The 21,223-nt window shown below is 55.5% G+C and overlaps 3 protein-coding genes across 4 annotated transcripts; 2 read left to right on the top strand and 1 right to left on the bottom strand.

Moving 5' to 3' along the window:
- The first annotated feature begins 5,631 nt into the window (after positions 1-5,631).
- Positions 5,632-9,028, top strand: LOC122169858 (nuclear receptor 2C2 associated protein). 2 transcript variants are annotated; one of them, XM_042836330.1, is made up of 6 exons: positions 5,632-5,655; positions 5,798-5,855; positions 5,944-6,034; positions 6,137-6,242; positions 6,378-6,445; positions 6,635-9,028. In XM_042836330.1, the coding sequence occupies exons 2-6, from the start codon at positions 5,815-5,817 to the stop codon at positions 6,749-6,751; spliced, it is 423 nt and encodes a 140-aa protein (XP_042692264.1). In that variant the 5' UTR covers positions 5,632-5,655; positions 5,798-5,814; the 3' UTR covers positions 6,752-9,028. The 2 variants fall into 2 exon arrangements, with proteins under 2 accessions (XP_042692264.1, XP_042692266.1); XM_042836332.1 differs by lacking the exon at positions 5,632-5,655 and adding an exon at positions 5,700-5,718.
- RFXANK (regulatory factor X associated ankyrin containing protein) lies at positions 7,551-12,677 on the bottom strand. Its single transcript, XM_042836329.1, has 10 exons — positions 12,530-12,677; positions 11,987-12,165; positions 11,596-11,673; positions 10,815-10,895; positions 10,478-10,543; positions 10,216-10,316; positions 9,137-9,262; positions 8,584-8,650; positions 8,270-8,350; positions 7,551-7,912 (listed from the first exon to the last, which is right to left on the bottom strand). The coding sequence occupies exons 2-10, from the start codon at positions 12,156-12,158 to the stop codon at positions 7,854-7,856; spliced, it is 831 nt and encodes a 276-aa protein (XP_042692263.1). The 5' UTR covers positions 12,159-12,165; positions 12,530-12,677; the 3' UTR covers positions 7,551-7,853.
- BORCS8 (BLOC-1 related complex subunit 8) lies at positions 12,677-20,303 on the top strand. The gene is made up of 5 exons (XM_042836333.1): positions 12,677-12,772; positions 13,952-14,064; positions 18,290-18,354; positions 18,677-18,784; positions 19,754-20,303. Exons 1-5 carry the CDS (start codon positions 12,736-12,738, stop codon positions 19,794-19,796), a joined length of 366 nt encoding a protein of 121 aa, XP_042692267.1. The 5' UTR covers positions 12,677-12,735; the 3' UTR covers positions 19,797-20,303.
- The last annotated feature ends 920 nt before the right edge of the window (positions 20,304-21,223 follow it).

The raw sequence follows: 21,223 nt of genomic DNA, 5'->3' as shown, positions 1-21,223 counted from the left end.
CCTCCGTGCAGCGCACCTCCGCATCCTGCCCCACACCCGGCGGTTTTGGGGTGTCACCACGCAGGACGGATTCCTCCAACCCCTCTGGTCCCCAGAACCAGCGCTCAGCTTTGCAGCCCCTCTCCACCCCTTTGGTGCATGGGGACCGGCTGGCTCCAGGCATGCTTTTGGGGGGTTCTGCTTAAAGGACGCCTTCCCCACATCCCTAAACCCCTGCTGCACTCAGCACTCTGCAGCTCCCCCCCCCCTCCCCACCTCCCCCGTGCCCCACGCAGCCCCACGGCAGCTGGAAGGAGCTGAGGATGCAGAAAGGAAGAAGAGAAGGATGTGCAAAGCCTGGGAAAAGCCCGAATAACCCCAACAAAGCGATGAGACACGAGGAAGCTACGATGCCAAAAGTGACCCCCAACTTGGGGGGAGATTGTCACTGAACTGGATGGGGGGGGGAGGGAGGGCTTTTGTTCCCCCTGAACCTGCCAGCCTGAATGCAGAATGCCACCCTGTCTCCTGCAGCTTGGCCGGAGATGGGCACCCTTTCTCTTCCTCATCTATAGGATGGGCGCGCGGAAACCCGAGAGCAAAGTTCTCATTTCCGACTGCATTGTGAGGGACTTCGCGGCCCAGGCGCTGCTTCCTGCCTTTTGTGAGCCCCTGTCACAGAGCCTTTCTGTTCCCCTCCTCTATGCCACTGCAGCTGGCGTTCCTGCCCCCAAAGGTGCCCGAGCATGGGGGAAGGCGCAGGGGTTAAGGGCCCCGTGGTGTTTGCCAAGTGGGAGAGGGGAGAAGGACCTGGCTTTGTTACTGTGCTGGCACCACACTTTTCCCATTTCCCACGCACCCAGGTGTCGGTTGGTGTCACCCTACAGGTCTCCAGTCCATAATAATGGGGGAAAAGGTGCACCCGTGGGTGCTGGCTGGGCTGGGCTCTCACACCGTGTCCCAGCGTTGGGGACATGGAGGAGCACGGATGGTCACGTTTGAGGCAGCACCACTGCTTGAGCACAGCAGGATGGGGTCAGCCCCGAAATGCTCACCTGCTCCTGTGAGCACCATGAGGGGTGAGGATGCTCCTGGTCCCACATCCACAGCGGTGCTCACACCTGCACTGCATTCCCTCCCTGAGGATGTCATCAGCTCTTCCCCTCTCCCAGGAGGGAACTGACAACAGCCGTGCAGCCTCGGATGGGTGATTCCTCCCCAGAATTCCACCCCCTGCCCTGGGGATGGCTGTGGGATGAGCCCGGTTAGCAGCGAGCCCCGTGGAATCATAGAATCATAGGCAGCCCCAGCCGTGCCGATGCGCCGCCGGCCATTTGTCTTGCTGAGCGAAGGTGCCGGCAATGAGTTATCGGAGCTCTCCTCTGGAGTGGAGATAAATGTCATAACAGACACCAGCCAGCACGGCTTATGGATGAGGATTTAATAGACACTGCTCCCCCCGCGCTGGCAGCTGCGCCGTGCCTGGGGAGCGTGGCCTGTGGTGGGACAGCGCTGAGGACCATCAGCTGTTCCTAAGAGCAAGAGGTGAATTTGTGGGGTCTCTGTGCCTCCTGGCCGAGCCCTGGTGCCTTGGCAGGATGGAACGGGAGATGCTGCTGCACGTGGCACAGAGGGATGTCCTCAGTCCTCCATCCTTTGTGAAGGAAGGGACTTGGGGTCTGCTGTGGGGTCCAGCTGTGCCTCCAGCCCGTCCTCATTCTCCACCTTGTCCCCGTGGCATCTCCCACCCATGAAAAACACCAGCAGCTCTGCCCCAGGCTGCTCCAAGTGCCTGGAGCTCACTGTGTCCCATGTCTGCAGGCACAGCAGGGTCAGGCTGGCGGCCCCCTGCACGGCAGCACGTGGTCACTCTGCTCCTTGGCTCTGCTCATTTTCAACCCCATCCGGTTTTGTCCAAGGGAACATAGAGGGGATTGGTGCATCTTTTTGAGCTGGAACACGGGTTTCTGGTGAAATCCTGCAGCAGTGTTGCCGTGACGACCCTCCTGCAGCTTCCATCCAGAGATGTTTTCCTTTGTTGTGACAGGGATGCGGGGAGGGCGCCGGGGAGGCGGCCGCAGGCGTATGGGTGCAAAACGGGGACGGGACGAGGGCCAGGACCTGCTCCTGCCCCCGGGGACATCAGCACTGGGAATGGGACATCGGCACAATGCACCCCCCACCACAGAATGGCTATAGGGCTATAGGGAGCAGGAACCACATATGGCATGAGTTTGGAAGCTCTCAGCCAGGCGTGCCTCCTGCCAAAGACCACCATGCAGAGGGGACCCCGTTACTGAGCAGCGCAGTCGCATGGCTCGGGGTGCACGTGGGGACCCATCCCGCACCCCACAGAACTGCTTGTTATTCTCCTCAGGTTTGCTGCCAGCTAATGGAGCTGGTTCCAGGAGAGCTGCCACGTTCATTGGGAGAGCGGCGTGTTAATGAGGCCCCTGCCACTGCAGCTGGGACCAGCACTCGGGGCACTGGAACGGGGACAGGCAGAGGATGGATGGACGGACGGCTCGGCAGGGCTGGATGCAGGGTGAGCAGCAGCGTCAGGTTTTGGGTGAGATGTGGCTGTGGTGTCAGTGCTGGGTTTGGAGCAGGGCAGCACACCCCGATGGCAGCTCACCCTGGTGACAAGAGGTGGCAGGACACCTCGATGCTCCAGAGGGGGATGAGCTGAGCCCCATTGCCGTGGATACGCTGTCCCCAGCCCCACTGCTGCTCCCTGCAGTGTCCCTGCTCCTGGTCAAAGCTAGTACTGCACTGGACTTGACCCCAGCATGGTGACCAGGGCACAGTGGGGTCTCTGTCCATGCAGTGTTGGGCTGGAGGCTGCTGTGGGTACAGCGCTGGTGCTGGGGCTCTGCCCTGGCCAGGCACAACTCCCTCCAAACCCACCAGCAGGATGAATTGATTTTATTTTCTGTTTCCATAGCAACTGCCTCCTTCCCATCCCCCTTCAGCCTTCTGGCAGCCCAGCCCCACTCCCGAGCCCTCCCACAGCACCCACCTTCCCTGGGGACACAGGGACACGGCTGTCACCCATCCCTGTCCCCCCCCAGGGACTCCCAGGAGTGGCACTGTCACCAGCTCTAAGGGATCCAAACCTGCACCTCTGCCCCAGCACAGCGTGGATGGGGGATTTGGGTGTGTGGTGACAGAGTACACACGTCCCCCTCCAGCATGGGCACGGGGACATTAACCCGTCCTCAGCTCTCCTGACACCAGCAGCAATTAGCACAGGGCTGGTTGTGGTGCTGTTTTATTAGCCTTGGTGGTAATTGCCCTCCTGGTCCTGACCATGCACTGAGCAGCACTTCCTGCATGCAGAGCCAGGCTCATTAACAGCACACATCCCCCCCTGCCACCTGCTCACAGTGACATGTACTCCCCGGCCCCAGAGGCACTGTAGTGCTCCATCCCCGTGGCACTGAGGGTCACTGAGCACTGTGGGTGCTCAGCACTCTCTGCTCCACCTATGGGCACTCACCCTGCTGGGAGTTCTGCAGCCAGCCACAACAAGGTCAGTGGGATGACATCCCTCATCCTGCCTCCTCCCCGCGCAATGCACTGCCATGCACTGCTCCTTCCCAGTACGAAGATACCACCACACTGCTATGGAGCATCAATTCCCATCCCAGTGCCAGCAGCGCGCCAAACCCCTCCCAGACTCCCCATGTGGGCACCTAAAGCCCCTCCGCGTGGGGATTGGGGCAGAGCTGCATCCCATGGAGCTCCCTGAGAACAGGCAGAGCACTGTGCAGGGCAGCGGCCGCGGAACTGAATGGGCTGTGCTGCATTCACCGGTAATCCCCAGTGTTTACACGGAAGTGGAAATCAATTGCTGCAAGTAATTAACTGCAAAGGGCACAACACCCGCTTCTTCTCTGGAAGCAGCTCCTGTGCCAGCCGAGGTTGCTCAGCAAAACTCGCACGCCGGCACCCAGCACACAAAAAGCCCTGGCAGCGCTTCCTGCACTCCAGCACGACCTGCCTGCACTGCTCCTGGGGGGCTCCCAGCAGTGGGGCTCCCAGCAGTGGGGTTGGGGCTCTGGCTCTATGCTGCCCTGCAGCCTCTTCAGTGGTGTTTTGGATAAAGGCAGCTCTGAGTGCAGGCTGGATGGCAGCCGGGAGCATTCAGCACTGCAGCCGGGAGTGAAGCATCCCATGGCATTCCTCGAGAGCGAAGGAGATGTAGAGGATGAAGAGCCTCGGGGATGTGAGGTGCTGAGCAGGAAAGAGCGGGCTGGGGCTGGGTCGGGGGGGGGAAATGTCAGCCTGGTGTCCCCCGGGTCAGTGGGGCTTCAGCAATGCAGAAAAACCTCGATGTGCCCCACTCAGTGCTGGGATGCTGCTGGGAGAGGCAGGAGGGAGGAGGCGTGGGTCGCAGCAGCAGAAATAGCAGCCCGGTCCCCCGACGTGCGATTAACCGAGTGACATTTAAGGCTCCTGTGTTTTTGACCCAATTTCTCAGGCGAAACTCAAGGAGGGAGGAGGAGGAAGGTGCAGCAGCATGCGTCATGCGTGCACGTGTGCGCTGGCGTGTGCCACTGCATGCACGTGTGTGCTAGCATGTGTCCTCACCGCCACGTGTGCGTGTGCACACATGTGCCAGCATGCACGCGTGTGTGCACAGAGCTGGGGGGGACCGAGGCAGGAACACAAAGCCCCCAGGCCCTGCACAGAGCTGTGCTGCGAGGGGGAGGTGAGGGCTTTGCAGCACTGGGTTTATTTTTGCTGTTGCCTGAGCGCAGGCAGCCTCAGCACGGTCACTGTGACTCATGCCGGCAGACAAACACCCCGGGATGCTTCAGAGGGCTACAGATCACCGCGGTGGAGGTGGTGGCTTTTGTCACCTCCCTCAGCAAATTGAGGCTGGTGGGGGATGCGGGATGCAGCAGGGCTGGGGCTGGCAGCTTCACCGAGCAGCCACAAAGACACCGAGCCGTGGGCAAGCACGGCAGCACCATGTGCCTGGGAGGGAGCGCTCTTAACAGCTGCCGTGTGTGCAGAGGGCTATTGCTCCCTGCGCAGCTGCTGGGGACACGGAGACTCGGGGTGTGCGGCTCAGCACCCAGCAGGGATGAGTGCTGCAGGAGGGTTGGGGTCACCCTCTGCTTCTTTCACTGGTGCGGGGGTGCTGGGGGCATGTGGGGTTTTGGCAGAGTGCCGGGGTGTGCAGAGGTGTTTGGACATGGGATGCTCCATTGCAGGGATGCTGGAGCACGGAAGGATGCTGGAAGATGCGGGGATGCTCGGCTGTGCGGGGATGCAGGAGCATGCAGAGATGCCCGTGTGCGGCGATGCTCCGGCGTGCAAGGATTCCTGCACACACCGCGCTCTCTCACTGCAGAGCCTCGAGGCCGCTGTTTCCAGCCGCGCTCCACCACTGCCACCTACAGAGCGGGACCAGGAGGGCACCGGGCCGGGGGCGGCCCTGAGTCAGCCCGGCTGGGGGGGTCCCCGTAACCCGGAGCTCAGAGCCCGTGCTGGGGCCGGGAGGGGTTGCAGGGCCGGGAGCGAAGCCTTTGCAGCATCAGCTCACGGCTGCCTTTCCCCGCGCCCCCCACCATCATCCCGGGCAGTGCGGGACCGGCGGGGGGCGGAGCGGAGCGGGGCGGGATCGGTTCGGCCCCGCGGAAGGGGAGGTGGCGTTTCCTGCACGGGGTGAGAAGGGGTTTGGGAGTTTTTCGGGTGTTCCTATTTCTCGTGTTCCCTAATGCTGCTCAGGTGCCTCCCGGGGTTCTCCGGTGCTGCTCGGGGGTCCCGGGTGCTGCCGTGCTCCCGCTATGCTCTTATTGCCGTCCAGGTCCGTCGCACGCAGCGATGCCCGCGGAGCCCTTGGTCTGCGCTGATACGGCCACGCGGTGAGTGCGGGTCCCGGGCGGGGGGTGGGACAGGGACCGGGACCGGCTGCCGCTGACCCCGGCACGGTGCCGCTGCCCCCCCCTGCAGGGTGAGCTCGGTGCTGAACCGCGACGTGAAGCAGTTCGGGAAGAAGCACATGTTTGACGGCAACGAGGAGACGTGCTGGAACTCGGACCAGGTGGGGGGCACGAAGACGGGGGAGGATGGAGGGTGCGGGGAGGGGAACGCACGGCCCTCCGTCCCCACCGTAACGCAGCCCCGGTATCACCTCTGCCTCCAGGGCTCGTGCCAATGGGTCACCCTGGATTTCCCCCACACCGTCAGAGTCTCACAGCTCCACATTCAGTTCCAGGGGGGGTTCTCCAGCCGGCTGTGCACGCTGGAAGGTGAGGGGCTGTGGGGGGCTGTGGATGCTCTGCTTCCCTTTGTGCGCACCTGAGGGTTTTCGGGGCTGTGCCTGCTGCAGCTCGCAGAGCCCCGCAGCACCTCTGCACAACTGCCCCTGCCCTTATCCTTCACAGGCTGCAGAACAGGTGAAGAACTGGTGAAAATATCCAACCTGTACCCCGAGGACATCAATGCCATGCAGATATCCTTTGCCACGTTGCAGGTTGGAAGAGCTGCCTTGTTGGTGACAGTTCAGCAGGTGCCTGGTGGCACTTTGCTACTGGCAGCTCAGCAGAGCTGCAGTAATTCTGGACATCCCCACCCATGCAGATCTCCCATGGGTCGAGGTTTTTCCCCTGCCTGTTTTCTTTTTCCTTCATGGGCCCCACACAGATTCCAGGTGGAGGAGACAGCGCTGGATACGTTGAAGATCACCTTTGAGAACAGCACTGACTTCTTTGGACGCATTGTGGTGTACCACCTCCAGGTGCTGGGGGAGAGGCTGTAGGGCAGCAGTTGCTCACCCATCACCTGCATTCCCCTGTGGGGGAGCTGCTCACGTGGGGAAATGGGACAGCAAGCCCCACCAGCAGTGATTTGCCACCCCCAGCTGTACCCAAAGCGCTGATGGAGCGGGGAACTCCACCCCATGGGATGGCAGAGCAGGAGGGACGCTCGTGCAGAGCACTATGTGCTGGAATTGTAAGCCACCTTTGCTGTGTTTTGGTGGGATGCAGCCTGTGCAGATGGCTGAATAAATGCTGGTGTCCCACAGCTCCTTCCCAACTGCTTTCAACAAACGACGCTCCAGGACTGAGCAGCTCTGTGTGTCCTGGACTCAGTGCTGTCAGAATGGTGCTGTATGGCTTGGGTGTGGGTGAGGAGGAGAAGCTGCCCCCTCCCTGGCTCTGGTGCTGGCTGTTTCTTGCCTTCTTTAGCCACCCCTGAACATAGAGCAGCTGTTTGCAGACTTGCAGGGCTCTGGCTCAGCTGCTGGCTGAGGCCCTGCCGTGTTGCTGGCTGGCAGGGAGATGCTTCCTGCTGCTTTTTGCTTAAGCCCTTGGATATTTCTCTGGCTGGTTATAGTGCTGCATGCAGGGAGGTCTTGGCAAGCTTATGGGCATAAGAGCGAGCCACGCTCTTCAAAGAGACAGCTCAAATTTAGGGGCAGTAGGAGGGTGCCAGCCTTCAAGAGTTGATTGGCCCAGTTTCCCTTCACAGTTCCTAGGCAGCTGGTGCTGGGATTGAGGGCTGGCTGCTGTGACAGACCAGGGGGATGCAATTGAGGCAGCAAACAGGGCTCCACGTTGCTGCTTCAGAGTTTATTTCCAAAAATGCAATACCTGAATGCACGCACAAAGCAGCTGAGCCTGGACAGAGCAGAAATGCAGCTGTCCTGAGGAGTGAGTGTCCCTAGGTGCAAGGCATTGAGGCCGTGCCACCTTCCAGGAGTGGCAGAAATCTGCTGCAGTTCACAGCTCCCTCCTTGTGCTCCTTGCAAGAAGCTTCTTCCTGCTGCCCATTTTGGGACCGCTGGGTCAGACCACGTTGGTCCCTGAGGAGAGCCCTGCGTCGGCCCAGAGAAGCGCAGTGCAGCATGAGCTGCTGTGTCACTCCAGCCCCTTGTTCTGAAATAGCTTGAGGATGTGGCTTTCAATAACCTGTTGGACTGATGAAGGGGGAAAGAGGAGAAATGAAAGCCAGAGAAGCCAGGGCTGTTAGAAGGCAGTATCTGCAGGCAGGACCTAGTCTCTATGTGGTTTCTGATTTCTAGCAGGAAGGTGGAAATGCTGATCTCCTCTGTCCCAGCCCTGCTGCCAGCACAGCACTGGTTTGGAGGGGGAATAAGGGAATAGGATCCATTTTGATTTCTCTGGCTTAATTTCTCTGCATGGCAAAGTCAAAAAGCTGTGCTGGAAGGTCAAAAAAAAAAAAGCCCCGAGCAAGGTTGGGAGCTGGGAATTCCCTGAAGGCTTTTCAGGGAGGAGAGATGAGGCTCCGTGCCAAGCATGGAGGGGACACTTGCCTTTCTTGTGTCCCAGAGCCACAGCCAGATCCATCGGGGTGTAGCCAGAATCTGCTTCTGTCGTCAGGTCAGCACCACGAGCTGCAAGCAGGCAGTGCAAATCAGGGCACAGCGCTCCCACGGCGTCCCCTCCAGAGGTGGCACAGGGTGAAGAGACCCCAAAAAAGTGCCCATCCTGGCTGGGCAATGCCCTGTGACACCCCCAGGCTGCTCAGTCTCTCCCCCCAGGCATGTCACGCTCTGTCCCCAAGGTGGTTACCAACAAGCAGTGATTTTCAAGGCCAAGGAGTTCAAGCACAGATCTTCCCCTTTACCTAGAAGGGCCTCGACACACTTGACGTGGTTGCCACGCACGGCGTAGAGCAGAGGAGTACCACCATTCTGCAGGGAAAGGGAAGGGGCTGTGTCATTGCTGGCCTCGCGTGGGGCTGTGCTCATGCAGCTCCTGCTCCTCCTGGAGCAGTCAGGCCCTTTCTGCCCTTTTTGTTTGCCCTCTCCCAGCTCCAAACTGGGTGTTTTGCTGCAGCGTGGCCCTGCACAGGTTTTATTCTCTGTATGCCGTAAAATAATTTCAAAGGCAGCCTTCATTTCTGAGTGCAATTTCCTACAGGCTCATAACATCACCGGTGTGAGCAGCTGAGGAAACAATTTAAAACTATTATCCAGATTAATTTCTCAAAACAACTGCACGAGCAAATAAATGAGCGCTGCGAGCCTGGGAAGCAGCAAGGAGGAACACGTGGCTGCTAACAGCACAGAGCAACGTGAACTCGCTGTTTCTTTTTAAGATGAGCTGCACGAGCCTTGTCTGGGCCTTGGTCACCACTGGTGGGGTTCCTACAGCAGTCTGCACTCAGCAGCACTCACCCAGTCGTAGATGTTGATGTCCACGTTCCTCTCCAGCAGCATGATGACGATGTCGGTGTAGCCACCCATGCTGGCCAGGGACAGGGCACTCTCCCTCTCCTTTGCCAGCATGTGTGGGTCAGCACCCTGGGGACAGCAAAGATGTCAGTCCCAGTGTGTGAAGGCTCCTGGGGAGCTTGGCAGAGCCGTGTTGGGTAGCCTGACGTGGCTGGTGGTGGTGCCAGATCCCAATGGCCTCGTGGAGAAGAGGCTGCTCCCATGTTTCCAGTGAGCTCTCCTTGGCAAAGTCTTTACCAGGCGTATTTTAAATAAATAAGTATCTCAGCTGAGGAATTAAAAGCCCTTCTCCAGTGTCATTAAACTAAGCCTGATGGTTCCTGTTACTGGGCCTCTTTTCACATCATTAACACTGGTACCTGGACAATACACACCCTCTATTTTGTTACTAATTTACCTAGAAACCTACCCTGTGCTCCAAGCTCTGCTAGTCATGGATTTCAGTATGTCCTTTAGCAGCGTACCACCTCATTAATTTTGGGTTCTGTTTGTCTCTCTGGCAATGAACTGCTGTTTTGCTGCTAACAGAACCAATATCTGGCCAGTGCTTATGTGGCACAAGCAGACACGTGGATGTGGGACTGAGCTTTGGGCAGCACCCTGACTCCAGGCACAGGAGGATCTGGTTCCTGTTCACCCCCACGCAGCCCTGGGCTGCATGCCTGGCCCTTGAGGACAATGCAGCAGTGAGTTCATTAACTGCAATGATGCCTCCGTGAGCACATTTTCTGTCAGATTACAGGGCCCGAGTGACAAGTCTGATCTCAAATTACCAATAAGCAGATATTTAATTACAAACAGTTATTGCTAGCTGTGAGATGAGGCTCTCTGTGCTCCTGATTTAGCCCGATGGGAAGCATCCAGCACTATCTGGCCCATTACCCCTGAAAATGTGTCCTGTTTGATGCCATGGGAAAGGCTGGCTGAGGCAACATTGGGACAGTGCAAGACTTTTTGGCAGCCACAGGGCTTGGAACTGAGAAGTCTCTTGATAATCAGGTGCTATGTAAGTGTGGCCTTACCCATTCCAGCAGGTGACGGACTGTTTCGATCTCTCCAAAGGCTGCAGCCCAGATCAGTGGTGTGAAGCCTCTCTCATCAGGTTTATTTACCAAGTTCTCACCTGCATAAAAAGCAGATGAGACAAATAGGATGCTTAAAACCTTCCCTGCTTCCTGTCCCCTAAGTAAACCCAGCAAAGGCTGTAAAACTAAGCCAAGCGTTTATCAAAAGATGCTCTATGACTGCATGATCTGAGGTGTGAACCCAAAGGAAGATGCATACCTTTCTGAAGATGCTTCTTCAGCTGGCTGAGCTCACCTTGGGCAGCTAGCTGGTGGATGGACAACGCTGGGGGACAGAGAGAATTCAGCCTTCAAAACTGTTTTCAGCTCAGCATCCACCATCTGCAGGGGAGTCCCTGGAAGTGCCAACTGAACAGCCCCATCTGAGCTTCCCATGCCCCACTGGATAATTAACTCCCTCCTGCTGGTCAGTGGTGGATGCTTCATACAGCATGGCAGCAGCAGATGGAAGGAGGTGCCAGTTCCACTGCTCCCTCCACACCCCACATGCATCTGAAGTCTGAGGTGCACAGCTCAAGCTGCCCAGCTCTACTTACTGTCCAGGGTGGCTGGGAGGGCTGAGATCTCATTGCCTCGCTGCCTGTTTGTCAGTGTGTTTGAGTGCTTCAGGGGGAAACCTGTTCCAGAGAGAGGAAAGAGTCAGGGCACATCTCTGTGCATAGGGAGGAACGAGACTAACTTGAGGCCCAAAGCCTCATAAAAGCTCATGTAAACCTCATGTGACTGATCTGAAGCTATTCCTTCCTGCCCCTGCAAAAAAAAAAAAGAATTATTGCCTTGCAGATGAAAAGCCTGGAGATCAACGTTTGACCAGTGTGAGGGAACAACAGCTGAGCAGAGAAGATAAAACAGCCTGAACAGCTGCCCAAGGAGGGGCATGGTCCATCTGGGCACCGCAGGAGACAGGGATCTTGCATTAATGGCATAATTGCACACAATATATTGCAGAGGACAGCCTGGGGATGCACTCAAGTTCATCCTCGTATCTCCTACAGAGGAGGAGAAAGCCTGACATATTTTCAACAAGCAATTTGTAGTATAATGAGAAAAGTGCATGGAAAGAATTTGCAATCTTCAGTTCCACTGCATGGAGCTACAGCGACCTCTCACTGCTGCTGTGAGTCATCAGCAAGGCCTGGATTTGGACTTAGTCTTGCTACCTTATGAAAGGGACCAACAGCAGTAAAAGACATTTTTTTTCCCCAGCTGTCTTTGTAGGATGAGAGATTCTTTTGCCAGCACATGATTTCTCCCACTCCTGTCTCTTACTGGGGCTGCACCCAAGGATCTGCAAGCACCAGTTTCTGTGATACTCACTGTCAAGGGTCGAGAGCTCAGGAGTCCTTTGCCTGTCCATCGAGGCAGCTGAGGGCTTCGGGAGAGTGTTTGTTCCACCTGCAGAGGGATGGTGGCCATTAGGAACCTTGCTGCCACTTGCTGGAGAGCAGGCTGGGTTCCAACTGTGGCACACAGGCACCCCTACCCCACTGGGGGGTGTAGGATGACTAATCTTGCCAAGGTTCCTTCCCTGTATGAAATTCCCTGGAACGTTGGTTCAAGTTTTGAAGCCAAGCTCCCCTCACACTGGCACTGTGGCACTGTGCCACAAAGCGCCCTGTTTTTAATGAGGATTCCAGGCTCCAGCCAACACCAGCAGGTCTGTGTGTGCCCTGTCTCAGCTCTGACACACCCTCACCCCAGCAGTCACCTTCCATGAAACTGGAGCCCCTGTCCATCTGCAGGAGCCCCGGGGGAGCACCGCCGTCCCCAGTATCCCTGCTCCCAGCTGGCTCCTCCGTGGCTCCTCCCTCAGCTCCATTCTCACTCTCTTCTTTCAGGTTGTCCCCATCGTTCACGGAGGCCTCTTCTTCACCTTCCATGGGGAAACTGCCACACAGCAGCACATTGAGAACAGACAGAAAAAATAAAAAAAATAAAAAAAAAAACAGCGGGGGGGGGGGGGGGGGGGATGGGCGGAAGCTGCCAGGCCCAGCAGAAGCGAGAGTGCACGACTCCAGAGATGGGGCTGGGAGGGGACAAACACCCGCAGGGCCCCCCCGGCCGGGGTACGGGAGGCTCCGGCCCTGCAGCCCTGTGGAGGTGGGGATAAGGGGGGTCGCAGCCCTTGGAGCTGCTCCTGATGTCCCCAGCCCTGGCACCGGGGCGGGGAGGAGGAGGCGCGGCCTGTACGCACCCGAGGCCTACACTTGCAGAGCGGGGAGCAACGGGAGAGGCGACCGCGGGGCTTTACCTGATCGGACCGCACTCCGAGGCAGCCCCGAGGCCCGGCCGCAGGGTGGGCTCAGCCCCCGTTAATAGAGGGGTGTGGGGGGGAACCCCTATTGTAGGGGCGGGGGAGAGGGGCGGAACGCGTGTGCTGGGGGCGGTGTTCCCGGCCGGGGCGGAACTGGAGAGGGGCGCCACCGGAACCGGAAGTGGGAGCGGTGGCGGAGCGGGATGGAGGAGCCCGAGATGCAGCTGAAGGTGAAGAAAGGTCGGAGCGGATCGGAGCGGATCGGGGACGCAGGGGTGGTGGGGCCAGATCGGCTGTGGGGGGCTCCGGTGGCGTTCTGTTGCTCTGTCGCGATAGGGCCACCCACGACAGGGCCTTGCGGTGACAGCAGATGTCGCGATAGAGTTCTGTGGGTCGTGAGAGAGGAGGGGGGTGCGATGCGCCACTGGGCAGGCCGCGACAGAGCGCCGTGACGGGGCTGGGGGACGCGTATCGCGACATATCGCGGTGGGTATCGGCCTTATCGTATCTCGCAGTTCTGCGTTTACTCGCATGCGCGTTCGGGAGCTGCGGTGTGTGCCACTGTAAGAGCCGCAGTTTGGGAGCGGCTGTGACTGAAACCAAAGCCCTGAGGCAGGGAGGGGGGAAATCGCTTATCCTGAACGCAGCCCTGAATCGGTGCTGCTCGGAGTTGTTCTCCCTGGCCGTGCTGAAGGCCCTCCCCACTTCGTTCCCCGCACGAAACGGGAAGCAATCGCTGAGCTCTGCCTCTCGTCGTTGTTAATTGCTGGGAGCTGTAAGCGTCAATCCAGGAGGAAGGAGGGCTCAGAGCTCCCGCACAGCCCTCAGCCTGCGGAAGTGGCCATTGGCAAGGTGAATCCTGTGAGAAAGCAGCAGGAGAAGCTGCTTTTTAGTTACTTTTAGGACATCTCTTGAGGCTGGCGTGTGGGGGAAGAGGCAGAAGGACCCCAAAGCAGGAGGTTCACCGGCTCTCTGCTGCTCCCTCCCATCTCTAGGCCAGCTCAGGTTGCTCAGAAAAGGCACAAGCAGTTCCAAGCCCAGGCCAACCCTAGCTGGTGTGGGGCTTTTGGGCCAGCAGCGTCCCGAGGTGATGCCTCCACCTGGTGCTGAGCTTATTGCATGTGCAGTGACATGGAGTGCAAAGTGAACCACCTGTGTAATGCTGCTTTCCTCCCGTGTCCTGGTTAACATTTCATGGTTAATAGCTAAAATACTTGGGGTTTTACTCTGATCTGTGGCACGTTGAAACTTGGAGCCTTTTGTCAGAAGGCTGCTGTGCTGCGGGAGGTGCAGTGGGCTCTCTGAACCCCACATCTTCCAGAGACACCTTGAGAGATGGCACCCAAGGGAGCCCTTCCAGCCCCACGTTCCTCCCATTGCTCCCCACCTCCTGTGACTCTGTTGTTTCCCTTTCTGCAGTTACAGACAAATTCACAGAGAGCATGTATGTGCTGGCCAACGAGCCCTCCGTGGCCCTGTACCGGCTCCAGGAGCACGTCCGACGATCGCTTCCAGAGCTCGCTCAGCACAAGGTGAGTTGAGCTCACCAACCCCGAGACAGTCAGACCAGAGCTGTTCTCCTGAGCTGCCACCTCGTTCCTATCTCACCGCCTCGGGAAGGAAATCAGCCATCGGGGCACAGGCACCGTGTGGGAGGTGCTAAGGGACCCCGTTTGGCCCACGCTGGGGGGGCTGAGGGGGGATCTTCACGTTCACTTGCAGATCTGGGGTAAAACTTGCATGGCTGAGCACATCCCTGAGCTCCCAGTGCTGGATGTGTGTGTGGAGACAAAGAAAAACGACTCTTGTGCAGGGAGGGGGGGAGGAGGAGGCAGACGTTAAATCTTATTACCCCTGACTACACTGCAAGATTTTTATTTCCTACATAAAATAAGGAGGAGGGTGAGAGGAGGGAAGGGGGAGTGGGAAGAAACAAGTGAGAAGAGCCCACATAAGGAAAGGCAGGATAATGAATCGCATCTCACAGCTGTGTTCCTACTTTCCTCCAGAGCACGGAGCAGAGACACTTTAATGCCAGCCTTGTTGTCCTTCTCCCTCTTCTGCCAGTCATGATTCATTAGGAGTGATGTCTCATGAATAGATTACTGCTTCATGTCTATGCTAATGCACTGTCAGGCCTCATTTTTCACCTTTGCTTTACAGCCCTAGTTTCCAAATTAACCTGGATTGTGACACTTTATTATTCAATTATTTATTAACATTTTATATACGTGTCTGTGTGCAAGGGTAGGTATATAGAGATGTATATGTATGTATTGCACACACTGATGCGATTGCATCACTGGGATGCAGGAGACAGGTTTATAAAATTATTCCTGAGCTGTCACTTGCTTTCATTTAATCAAGATAGCCCCGGTTTCAGGGAATGTGTCTGGAACAAAAGGAAATTGAACAAATTGTATGACAAGTCATGCAGAGGGAAGAGATCAGTTTCCATCACCGAGTGGTTTATAACAGGGAGGAGGGTGAAGGGCAGCACAGAAGCACAAATGGAAGCAGCAGCCAAGTGAACAAGCTGGACACTGTGCTGGTTGTTAGACATGGGGTTTGTGCTGAACAAGATCTCTGAAAACCTTTGCTGCTCTCATTTTTCTTGCTAGGCATTCTCCTCTCAGTCTCAGCTGGTTACAGCCATCCTGGAGAATTCGTTTTTTTAGCCAAAATTGCTTCTGTTTTCCACTTTCTTCTCATAAGAAAGATTTTGCAGTCCTGGGGATGCCAGCAGCAGATATGAGGACACAGTGTGTCCCCATGTGACTGCAGCCATCAGATGCCTTTGATACCTTCGTGTCCAGCCTCACAGCATCTGTCCTGCCCTGGGTGCAGGCCCTTACAGGAGGAGGAGCTCTGTGTGCTCCCTGCAGTAGTGGTGCTCTGTCAGGTCAAGGTTGAATGCAGTGCTTGTTGTCCTCTGCTTTAGGGCTGCCCCAGCACCACCCCAATCTCGCCGTCCCCCTCTAATGTTAGGAGCATCCTCCTAATACTGCCTCAAAGATGCTGCTGTTTTTATCCATTTCTTTGTGACCACCTCATGGGCACCTCCAGCTTCCAACTGCATTCCTATGTGTTGAGCAATGCATTGACATGGTAAGGGCTGGGGGAAAATGGAAAGCAGATTCTTTCTCGCAGCTTAAACAACAGTAGATGTAACTGCTGGTGGTGCCTCCTCCAGCCTCTCAGCCCCCACGTTCATTCTTCCAAGCCTGCAGTGCCATGTTTGGGAGTGTGCTCTCCTCCCTGCAGGTATCTGGCATCCTGACCACGCTGCCAGGCTGCTGATGCTGGAATTGTGGTCAGGTTCTTTCTCTTGCCCTTCATCCCACTCTCATTTTCCTTGCTGTCTGCAGCAAACCAGGCAGCCAAGCCCTCAGGAGAGAGGTGTGCTCAGTGCCCTGATGGGGCCACCGGCAGTGTGGAGCATTGATTGGGTGGGGATGGATATTTTGGGTTGCTCTGCTGAAGCCCATCGGCTCTGTTCCAAGATACTGGAACAGGAAAGTGTCAGCAGGGCTGCGCACCGTGAAAGCACTGTCAGGTTTTATCTAAATCAGAGCAAAGGCACTGAATGAAGGTGGGTTTAATTCCTCAGAATGGAAAAGAAGAAAAAGGAGTGTTCTGCCTGGATCCATTCTCTTGTAATTTAGTCCCAAGGTGCAAGTAATGTATAAAGGAAACAGGATTTATTGGTGGTTTCCAGCTTTGCTTTCAGCCTTGCAGCAGCTCTGTCCACGGTTGGCACAGTTCTCCTGAAATGCAGCTTTTACAGTTCCTGAGGAGATTAAACCTAGGAAAAATGAGCTGGGGGGTGGAGGGGGAAGTAAGCAAGGAGAAGGTCGCCTCCATGTCTTTACAACAAGCAACTTTGATTTGATTAAAAATAATCTTAATACCTTCCTTACCATCTCAGACTCTCCAGGCAGATTCAGCCCCTTGCTGATAAGATGGAGCACAATGCAGGGCCCTCACTGCCTCCACGTGTCGGAGCTGTGCTGCAAAGCTCTGCTCTGCACAAAGCTGCCTTTCTGGATTTCCCCTGATCTTTTGAGAACTTACATCTCCTCATTAATTTACTGCTAAGCAACAGTAATATATCCTTAGTATATTAATAGCTGGCTTTAGTTCTTAAACTGCATCCAAAGGCACCTCTTGGGAATTTGAAGGAAGGACGTTAAGAAAAGTTGAAGAAGAGCTTCAGGGAAAGGCTTTTGTTGCTAATTAATGGCACAGCATTCCTAGGAAGTAGAGGGAATGCTGAGAATGGACATCACTGGCACTGATGATGGGGAATTAATAAAATCTGCTTGTGCTCAGGGCCACAGGCAAGTGACTGTATTGTTTCCACCTTTTCAGTGGAGCTTTGCAGTCACCATCTCTGGTTTTACAGCCGTGCCCTCATCCTGCACTGGGCTTTGGGAGCTGACAGGCAGTCCTTGAAACTGTCCAGAGGCCGTGCTGCTGCTGGAGGAAATGGTTGGCAGGGGGGTCACCTGCCCTTGGTGGCACAGAGCTTTCAGCAGGGCAGTGAGAGTGCTGAGCTGCTGTGGTGACTGAGCCAGCGCGATGCTGGGCTCTAAATGGTTGCTAAAGATCATCTGGCACCTCTTGGGCAGAACAGGCTGCAGAGCTGCAGGACGTAGCTGTCTCTTTCAGCTGCCTCTGCTCACAAAGCCTGTGTTCAGCAACAGATTATGGGCACGTAAAAGGTGATTGGACTCCGGGATAAGTGTGAACTCTGCAGGGCAGCTTGTGGGGTTGTGAGTCGGGTGGGAGGACCCAGCAGGGAGCTGCCTGCAGTGTTGCATGTAGAGGCTTGTTTCTTTTGTAGCCATGTGGTCAAGCGTCCCGATGTAGGACAGGCTTTGAACAGACAGAAGTGATTTTGGATGCACTCCAAGCTCCCAGCCGACCTCCTTCAGTCACAAAAAGAGGCCCTGGCGTTTTCTTTGGCTTGTAACTAAACCCAGCAGAATAGACTTGAGAATGAGCTCCCATGAGAACATATTTTAAAAAGTGCCCAAACTACTTGAGCACTTTTGAAATGGTTATCTATTGAGCAACGCCTCTGAATTCAGCTATGCTTTCATTGTGATTGGTACATGCATTTGGTTTTCCCTCTCCTTGGAGAGGAAAATTGCATCCCATGCCAGAACTGCCTGCATGTAGTTGAGTTGGTGTGAAGTTTACAGGGCTCCTTCCGAGCTCATGAAAGGAAGGGCACAGTGCTGACTGCTCCTTGGGGTCAGACAGAGTTTCAGAGCAGGCTAGAGGAGGCTTCTGGCTGTGATAATGGTTACAAATAGCAAGCAGAATGAAATGAGAGCTTGCAGTGCTGTTTTACCTGGTTTTGCACGAGGAGCTGAGGACTGGACTCAGCAAGAGGTGCGTTGGGCCAGGCACACCAGGGGATCTGGGCATTCTGGCACTCTGTGGCATTGCTGCCAGCCTCATTGCAGCTCCCAGCTGGCTCATGGGTACATCTGAAAACAAGGAGAATTTTGCCAGTGCATCCCAAGTGTTGGCTCCAACCCGTAGCCCTTCCAGATAAATGTTTCTTTCCAATTCGAGTGCTTGGCACCCAGAGCCAAGCATCACAGGCTGTCAAACAGTAGGCAGAATCCAAACGCAGCTCCTAGTGAAAAGCAGCCAGAGCCCTCATTTGTGCAGAGCTGGCAGAGTGCATCGCTGTGAGCTGCGTCGCTGAGTGCACACCTCACCCTGCCCTCTTGTTTCTTTCAGTCTGACATGCAGAGCTGGGAGGAGCAGAGCCAAGGAGCCATCTACACCGTGGAGTACGCCTGCAGGTACTGCAGACTCACCCAGTCACTGCATTCGCCAGCACAGGCTTTGCAGTAGAAGCAGAGCAGAGGTCCCTTGTGCTTCCCTGATGGCTTCCTGTGTGAGCCAGGGAGAAAGCAGTCAGGTGGGGGTGTGAGGGTGCAGGGCAGAGCTCCCAGAGCCTCGAGGCTTTCCCTTGGCTGAGCACATCAGCTCTTCCCCAGCTGAGCCTGCAGCGCAGTCCTGCCCGTCTCCTGCAGTGGATCCACTCACTAACCAGCAAGTGTCTGAAGATGTGAAGCACTGTTAGTCTGAGGATATGCTCACCAGTCCTCCTCTCTCTTTCAGTGCCATCAAGAGCATGACTGACAGCAGTGTGTACTTCAGGAGCATTGACAGTCTGCTCAAGCATGCCATTGCCATGAAGGATCAGCTGAACGCCGCTCAGGGCCGCAGGTAGCAAGGCACTGTGACACTGCCCTGCTTATTCATCAGTGACCCTTTTGCCTGACAGAGGCTTTGGTGATGTAATGCAGCTCAGAACAAACATGCCCAGCAGTTATTTCAGTAATGTCATGCCAGACTATTATTTAAAACAGCGTGCTGCTTGCCTTCAGTGATCTTCTGGCTTTGTTTACCACAAGAAGCAAATAATCTTATTCACAGAAAGAGATAAGTGGAAAATAATTTATTGCCTTCTTTAAATAGGGATGTTTGGTTCTGTAATACACTAAAGCGTTGTGTTAAAGGCACTTGCAGTGTGATGATGCTACTGAGATGGAACAGGTCAGAGGCTGCCCTTGGTGCTGCTCTCTGTCATGAATGTGGCTCTTTCCCTGAGGGAAGTCCCATAGAGATTAGTGGTGCTGGCAGATACAGCACAAAGATTGTGTTCTTGTGTTTTGCAGTTGAATTACAGCTACTAAAACACCTTCCAGCAGATCATCTGAGTCCAGTTTATTTGTCTCCTGAGAACTGTGTTGGTATTGGAGTCTGACTGGTTAGGAGTGAGAAAACTCCCAGGCACCCATGCTCACCACAAACAGTTTTAAATGTCCATCCCTGATAAAACCACCACAGCAAAACAAAGTGCCTCTGTCTGCAGAATGACTCTGCTTTACACATCTCTGGTACGGGTTCTGTATTTTCCCAGTTGCCCGTGCAGCAGGGTCATGCTGTCCAGCACTTACAGTGCATTTTGCTGGGTTGTTTTTATTTTTTTTTGTGGTGCTGTGGCTTTAAAAGACCGTTCTCTCAACACCCACGGTGGCTGGTGTGTGCTGCTACGTAGTCTGCGTGGAACACTGAAAGGTGTTCTTGTCTAAGCAGCTCCCCTGCTGCAAGCAGTGAACTTTTACAGGAGGGAACCCCTGGTTCTTCATGTCCTCGTGGCTGCTGGATGTGACTGTCTGTTTCTTTTTACAGCGCTGTTGCCCCACAAGCCAAGAATCCTCCAGGCAGTTCCTGATTGCAAACAAGACTGGCTGTGCTCTGCCTTCTTCTCCAGCCCAGCTCCGCGTTTTCTGACCATATGGAGGAATAAGAAACCTGCTCAGTCTGTGAAGTTGCACAGAGGCCTGTGCCTGCCTGTCTGTTCCCAGTAACAAGGTGCTGCACCTGAGCAGTAAAAACCCTGCCACTGGGGTCAGAGCTGCCTTTGGGGGATGCTTTGGGGAGCAGTCGTATCCTTTTCCACAGTGGGAATGGAAATGGGATGGTTCTGCATTTGTCCTTTCCAGTTCTTTTTGATGGCGGACTGCTAGGAGGCATTTTTCCTCTCTAACCGTTGGCCACAGAAATATCTCAGAACAAACTAGGTCTTCTTTCAGTATTTTGTAGATGGCTGTGTCCAGACTGAATGGAGGCACACTTCAGCCTTGTTCAGGGGGTGTTCTGCAAGGAGAGCTTTTCGTGTGTGTGCCAAAGAGTCGCTGAGTTTGGTCTTAGTGAGAACAATAATAAAAGGGAAAAACAAGTCTGTTCTGTCTCAGACCTTCCCCTCTTGCTTGCTCGGGCTGGGGGGTCTTGCAGCCTGCTGGTTCTGTGTATTTCAAAGGGCACGGAGCAAAACAAAGACATGCAGAGTTGGAGCCTTTTCAAGTGAGAAAGAAACTGTCCTGTTCTTTGGGAAGAAAAAAAAAAAGGACTTTCTTCATTCTGTGTCATGCAGTGTTAATCTCTCTTGGAACCAACAGTTCTGTTCTGCTGAAGAATTTACCAAGGATACAGGGATCAAAGCAGTGCTAGACTTCCAAAAAAGTGCTGTGTATTGTGCTCAGAGTAACAGGTATCTGTGAGGATAACATGGAAGGTGAGGGGGGATCTGGGTCAGCGGCCTTCCTTCCCTCCGTGAAATGCTTTACAGATTGCTGGATGATGAGGATGTGGGGAAGATCCAAGCACGTAGCTTTAGTAACTGTGAGCTGAACCCACTCATTTTTAACAGGAGCAGCAGTTGCACTTGTGCATTCTGTCCTGCAGACAGCAGAGAACCACCAGCACAGCCCTTCCTGCGCCACAGGTCTCAGCGCTGACAATTGGCACCGTCCTTAGGTGACATCCAGGTGATCCCCAGCAAGGTTTTCCCACGGAACACAGGATGGGCAGCTCCCATGTCCTGCCCAGAGGGTTGAGGTGCTGGTGACTGAGGGAATAGAGGAGGCAATGGAAGGGGAGAGGGGCAGCCAGAGAAACTGGCTGGGGTTGCTGGGGAAGGAGGGTAGGTGTGCTCCTGGACAAAGTCCTCTCAGCCCTCACGTGTGTTGCCACTTCCTTCGCTGCTGCTCAGTGCCCTGCAGAGATGGGACAGTCCTGCTCGAGCCTTTCCCTGCCCCTGCTGTCTTGTTTGCAGGGAGACAAGTGCCAGCAGCACTGCAGGAGGGGCTGGGAGCCCGG

This window comes from Centrocercus urophasianus, unplaced genomic scaffold (genome assembly GCF_019232065.1).
Source record: "Centrocercus urophasianus isolate 14NV4802_14NV808 unplaced genomic scaffold, USGS_Curo_1.0 seq_590, whole genome shotgun sequence".
Taxonomy (NCBI): Eukaryota; Metazoa; Chordata; class Aves; order Galliformes; family Phasianidae; genus Centrocercus; species Centrocercus urophasianus.
The sequence above is the reverse complement of the archived record's forward strand: the minus strand, read 5'-3'. Positions and strand labels throughout refer to the sequence as shown.